The 7221-nt window shown below is 30.8% G+C and overlaps 1 protein-coding gene across 1 annotated transcript; it reads right to left on the bottom strand.

Moving 5' to 3' along the window:
* Nucleotides 1-6083: 6083 nt before the first annotated feature.
* LOC107016422 (F-box/FBD/LRR-repeat protein At1g13570-like) lies at nt 6084-7221 on the bottom strand (the record flags this gene model as incomplete). The annotated part of the gene is made up of 3 exons (XM_015216895.1): nt 6084-6398; nt 6494-6658; nt 6754-7221. Coding segments are annotated over 3 exons (948 nt in total), but the record flags the coding sequence as incomplete, so codon positions are not given.

Here is a 7221-nt window from a genome sequence, read left to right as displayed (position 1 = left end):
CTCGATGATGATATAAATCAAGCACAACCAAGTCGTAGAACACAACTTGAACACAAGATCACACTCCTCTAGTAGCACCCTGCAACCAAATTTGCAAAAATATAAATACAATACGAAAGTAGAGAAACACAACATTCACATTCATACTCGCAAGAAAAAAACATAAAAGAATTATAATCGAACCTCAAAACAGCCGATCTAAATTACTGGAATTCGGAGAAAATCATCAGAGTGCTGCAAAATAGACAGAAAAATCTTACCATTACCAGTAAATTCAACTAGGTTCGGATTGATGCATAGTTGATTAATTGATTGAACATATATAAATCCTATTTCAGGTAACTACAAAATCCGTAATTTTCACTCATCAGATCCTATATCAGGTAAAAATCCAAAAATTCAAGTACAAAAAGCAAAACTTCACCTGGAAAGAAACATCAAAAACACCCCAAATAAAAAGGAACAATTGAATGTCACACAGATATAAATATATATATACACATAGGAATCAAATGAGAACCTTTTCTCTGTTCTTAAACAGTAAAAAGAGTATCGAATTAGCAAAAAATGAGTGAAAGAAAGGGGAGAAAAGACTTTACCTGCTGAATTTTGTTTGATGTTTTTCCTTTTGGTTTTTAGGATAATGTAAAATAATTCTTCTTATATATAAATTCTAGTTAGGGTTTGTAGAGAATCTTAAAATCTCACCTAATTTATCATTGAGCATTAAAATGATTATGTATTTGATGATAGGAGTTGTAGCAATCTATATTGAATCAACAATTGAATGAAATCCAAGTGCTAAAGTTGAATAGATATGGGCTAAGCGTAAAAAAATTATTTTATGTCGATAAATCCTTTAAATTATGTTCAATTAACGATCAAAATGCAGGTTGTGTAGCCGATATTTTAAGGAAATTTAATCAAAGCTCTTGGCAAATGGTTAATCTAGAAAAATCAGTAATCTGCTTCAGTAAAAAAGTGAGAGCGGAGCAGAACTTTGAGATATTATTGTTGCTTGGACAACGATAAATAAATGACACCGTTATGTATTTGTGTTTACCGGTTGTTGTGGGACGTTTCAAAAAAAGAAGCTAGAGTTAATAAAGGAGAGAATCAAGACAAAAATAAAAGGATGGAAGACTAAAATTTTCAAATATCGCGGGAAAAGAGAATGTGCTTAAGTATGTACTAGCAGCCGATCCCTACATATTCTTTGTCTTGTTTCCAATTCCGTGATGGTATGTATAAGGAATTTACATTCCTCTTTCAAAATTACCGGTGATGGACACATAAATGATAATATTATTGTTCATCATATATTCGTAAGATACTTTAAAACAAAAACTTTTGAGAAATTGGTAAGAAACAACAAAGTTTAAAGAGAATTTCAAAGTTACAACTTTAAAACAAGTAAAGAAATAAAACTTAAAATAGATTAGAAACAACAAACAAACAAAATTCAAAGAAAAAAATGAGTCCACAAATTACACATGAGATTATTCCCCTCAAGTTTCTGAAGTTGATGGAATATATCCTTTAGGATAGAATGATCTTACTCACCGGTGCATCAATATTTAAATTCACGGTGTCAGGGAACCACCCAACAAAAATCATTGTTAAAAAATACGAGGAAACCCCTTATTTATAGACAACAAAAGGATAATGTGAATGAGTGCTTATTGTGCCTTATCAGAAAGGTCACAACCTTTTGAAATAATCAAAATCTTACAGAAAAGTTGCAACTCTTCAAAAAAGTCAAAAATCTTCAGAAAATTCGCAACTCTTTATGAAAGTCGCAACTTTTCATAAAAGTCACAACTCTCGGGAAAAGTCACGACTCTTCATAAAAGTCACAACTCTTCATTTTCCACTCACACTTTTTAAAATCCCAAAAATATTCACACATGAAAAATACAAGAGTTAAATACGATTTTTAAAGCTAAAGATATCCTCGATCTCAACATCTTTGGTCTTGGATTCATTTTCATTAGGAAAAGAATATTCATGAGTGATAGGTGCACAAAGACACAACCTCTTATTAATAGGAAGAACATATGAAGAGTCATAAGATTGTCGGGAAAAAACTCTAGGCTGCAAATACATGATGAAATAGAGTAATATTAAAAACACATAGCAAGTATTACACTGTGAGATCAATTTTCAACAACAAATATAAAATCAGATTGAGGCATCTTCATTCCCGGAAACTGGCATGACTCTAGAATTAGAAAAAACTAAAGCTTTATTTTTCATCTCAAAACAATATCAATCAAGTCGTAATACACAACTAAAACACTAGTCAATAGATCACTCTTCTTTCTCTTTAATATCATCAAATTATATATGTACGTTGATGATATCAAGCAATAAACGAGAATTAGTAATTAAAAATAGGGATATGAAAGCAAGGAGGTGGCCGTTTGTAAATAGGTTCCCTTTTTGGGTACAGTTAAATATCACTAATTAATTTTCCAGATATGGGAACAATTTCTGTAGAGATGGTTATTTTTTAAGTTCAGCTTTGGTAGTCTTTTCTAGCAATGATTACTTAGATATACTCTAGCAATATGTTGAAATAATCATGATTGTTGAAGCGATTGTTATTAGAATAGCTCTTGAATATGCTAGTGTCAGGTTAGAAAATCTCCAAATAGAGTTAAAGTGGCGTATTTTTTTTTATCATATCACTTTATATGTTGTGTTCATATATGAGTAAGTATTTGTAATGTTTAACTGTTTTCACTCCCTTATTTCTTTACATTCAGTTGGGTATGTATTTTTATATATTGCAATCCTTTCAGTTCAGTTATTTGTTATCCAACTATGTTGTTTTTATATAATCTTATATACTCATACATTCAATGTACTGTTGTCATTTGACTTGCATCTTTTATGATGCAGATTCAGGTACTTAGGATCCTCAACTGGAGTTTCATTGAGATCACTTTATCTGTTTGTTAGCTTTTGAGTGAGGCCTCCTCTCTTCCGAATGACTATCTTTTATGAGTTGTTAGTAGTAGTTTTTTGAAGTGTCGTGGGTCTTGTCTCGACATTCGTCTTTATAGAGGCTCTACAGATAGACAATTTTGTAGAGTCTTTTGGTTTCAGATGTTTTATTTAAAATTTATGTTTTATTCTCAATATATATATATATATATATATATATATATATATATCATGAAACTATTGTTTAACATTTTTTCAGTTTGATGTTTGTGTATGCTTGAATTAGTCTTTCGCTTGTAGTCAACCAACATGAGGATTCGCTTGAGGACTAGCAATAGTTCTCGAGTGCCAATCACATCCAGGGTGTAGGCTCGGCTCGTGACACTATACTTTCTAAACATATTTAGTGAATCTACGAAAAAATTCATGATTAGTTCTCATAGACAGGGTTGGCTCTATGACTTACGAAATAAGAGTCCGGAGCCTAAAGGGTACAAAATATTAACAAAAATTCCAAAACGGTATATAAAATTTTATACTAACCAAAACGGCAAAATCGCTGGAACAACAGCGATTTACTCCACCGAAAAAAGCAAAATCGCTGCCACTGCAGCGATTTTGCAAAATGTGATTTTTTTTTAAAGAAAATTGAAATTCAGTAAATTCAACTAGGCTCGGATTGAGGCATAATTGATTGATTGAACATATATAGATCCGATATGAGGTAACAACAAAACCAAGATTTATCACTCTTCAAATCGTATATCAGGTAAAAATCCAAAAATTGAAGAACAAGAAACAGAACTTCACCTGATACAAAATATCAAAAACACCCCAAATAAAAAGGAACAATTAAATGGCACACAGATATATACATATATATAGATACCAAATGAAAATCTTTTTCTCGGTTCTTACACAGTAAAAAGAGTATTGAATGAGCAAAAAATAAGTGAAAAAGGTGGAGAAAAGACTTTACTTGCTAGTTAGGGTTTTTCTGAATTCTGTTTGATTTTTCCTTTTGTTTTTTAGTATATAATGTAAGACAATTCTTCGTAAAAATAAATCGTAGTTAGGGTTTGTAGAGAATCTTAAAATATACTTACCAAATTTATCATTGAGCATTAAAATGATTATTTAGTTTGTAATTATTTTTTTTTACAAAATCGCTGCCCCAGCAGCGATTTCTTAATTTTAAAAAAAAAATTTTTTTTTGAAGAAATCGCTGCCCAGCAGCGATTTCTTTTTTTTTTTTGAAATCGCTGTTGGGGCAGCGATTTCTTCAAAAAATTTTTTTTTTTAAAATTAAGAAATCGCTGCTGGGGCAGCGATTTTATTTTTTATTTAAAAAAAATAGATTTTGTAAAATCGCTGCAGAAGCAGCGATTTTACTTTTTCCGGTGGGGTAAGTCGCTGTTGGTGCAGCGATTTTACCCTTTTGGTTAATATAAAATTTTATATACCGTTTTGGAATTTTTGTTAATATTTTGTACCCTTTAGGCTCCGGACTCCTATATATATCCCCAAGAAAATATTTACGGCATACTTGTACTTAGTCTGGTAGATGATTTTTTTTTTTTGATGATATAACATATACTCGTAGAAATTGTGTGAATACTTTACTTTGGTCATTCCTATTTACAAAGATTGTTTGATTGCCTAATATTGTACCTATTGGGATATGATTATAGTGTTATATTTCATTGATATATAATTAAATTTTGAACAATGCCAAAATTTTATTTTTACATTTACTAATAAAAGAGGTTGTAACTTTAAATCTGACAAAGGATGTGTGTATGTGCATAAATGATATTTCTATAACTTTCTAATGGGCCTATATATTTTAAATATATCTATTACAAATAACTTTACTTTTTTGTAGCTTTACATCATGAAATTGATAATGATCATTCAAAGAAAAACATATATTGATCACATACCTATATTAGTTCGATAATATTACTTTCATTTGATAAATCTTTTTAATATAGTTGCGGCTATAGAAGAAATCAAATAGGCATGAATTATTTGCACTTTGATCCGACATTGCTCGTATTCACATGTAGACAATGTTGCTAAAATGTAAAAGAAACTAGAAAATGAAGTTGAATGTTCTGTATGCTAATTGATTTACATAACTAAATTTAGGTGTTCAAACAATGCATTGTGTTTTGTATATTTCATCAGTTCAATTTTAGTTCTACTCATCACAAACNATATATATATATATATATGTATGTATGTATGTATGTATATATATATATATATATGTATGTATATATATATGTATATATAGTTTATTAATAACCATTTTAAGAATATGTGAAACAAAAAAAGATGATGGCTAAAGAGGAAAAGTTAATGGAGTGAATTTAAAACTATAGTATCTAATTATTATTATTATCATTATATAAACAGAAACTGCATGACAATTAGAAGAATGAATTAGTTTTTGAAAAATCCTTTTGAAAGACCAAATATTTTAAAAATTATTTTGTGTTGTCCTCCAATTAATTACCATATCTCAAAATAGATAATTCTTATACTTTTATTAGGAAATGAAGAATCGAATACGATTTGATGTTTAAATTTTGCCCCAAAAGAGAAACAAAAATAACTTTAACAAATAACAAAATATACTAAAAAGTTTAGCGATCATCCAAGAAAATTAACTCATGAGTACTATTCCGATGCTCTAAAATCCCCCAACAATGTCAGACTATTTGCTTAATAGTTTGCTACAAAAAATTTACACCTATGAACAAAGGCTTGTGTATAAAACCTTCCGTCATTCTACTACATTTATTGATTTGATATAAAACACACGATGCAGGTAAAGTTTTTCCTATGAAAGGGTGAATAAACAACATCATTTTTGTTTGATTAAGTAAATATGGAGACTGATTCAGTCCCTCCAAAAACTGAAGAAAACCCTGGATATATAACTTATTCATGAACAAACAGTAAATGTAGAAATCCTTAAATGTAATGAAACATAATCAAAACATCCATCCAAGCAATGTTCACGTTCCGAAATAGACGTTATAGCAAGGTAATAATAGAGAGTTATAATACCACATAATGTCTCTTTATCGCTTGTCAATTTGATTCTTCTAAGACAAAGATCAAGATCAACTAAAATCTTTGTAGACGATTTCCGCTTTAGGTGATGCACGCGGAGAATTTGAGATCTCAGTGAATATTTCTTCTCTTGTGTCGAGAGGCTCCTCATCTAGAAACTGTCGATTGATTACCAGTATCTCTAACACCGGGGAGTTGGCTAACAAATGCTTGATAAACTGCATCTCGGATGTACCTCCTATAAAGCTTCCAAGCTGAAATTCCACAAGGTGATTAAATGTCAGGTCTGACAAAGTTTCAGGTTGAAGAGATTCTTCAGTAGATTCTTCATCTTCATCAGTATCACTATCATCTTCGTCAACAACCTAAGAAAGAAAACAACTATCAGATTTTTGAAGATAAAAGAAGTACATCAAAGAACCACTAAATAAAATTAAAAAAATATCAAAGCACTACAAACCTGCAGTTCAAGATATTCAAGATTCGGGAAGCTTCTTAGTAAGCATATGGTATACGATAGTTTATATGATTCCACAAGCAAAATGTCAGGCACGTCAAATCTCCTGACATTGTTAAGATTTACTGGAAGTCTTCTTGGTACTCTATATCCTTCTTCAGCAACGAACTAAGAAAAAATTACATAAATTCAAGATTAAGTCAGCCCAAAAGATATTCCATCCATTGAAGTGTATAACAATAAAGACAGGGAGAAACATTTACCTCCGAATTTAAGAAGTTCAAGATGAGTTGCTCAAGAGCAGAACAAGACTCGAAAATCTTTGCAAAATCAAGACTCTCTGTCTGCTCAACATCACCTATCAGAGATGCTTCTACCAGACGAGGGACATTCTTTAGGCAAATAGAACTTATATCGCCTGTGAAACTGAATTTTTTTAGCATAGGAGCATTAATTTCAATCATGTCTAAATCTTCTAAAATAGACATCTCCAATTTCTCAAGCAAGGGGCAATGAGATATCAAACTTTCCAGCAATTCAGAAGAAGTTGAGACTCCACATAGTTCCAGGCTGATTAACTTATCAAATCCTTCAAAGGCCAATGGATGATAAATTGAACAAAAATGAAGATTTAGATGCCTCAGTTGCGAACATGTGAAAAGGGTAGATGGCAATGTGTATTGGATTCCCACTGGAAGGTGCAGAACAAGATCTTGAATGTGATTCCTGAG

The sequence above is a fragment of the Solanum pennellii genome, chromosome 4 (assembly GCF_001406875.1).
Source record: "Solanum pennellii chromosome 4, SPENNV200".
Lineage (NCBI taxonomy): Eukaryota > Viridiplantae > Streptophyta > Magnoliopsida > Solanales > Solanaceae > Solanum > Solanum pennellii.
This window is presented reverse-complemented; position numbering and strand designations above follow the sequence as displayed.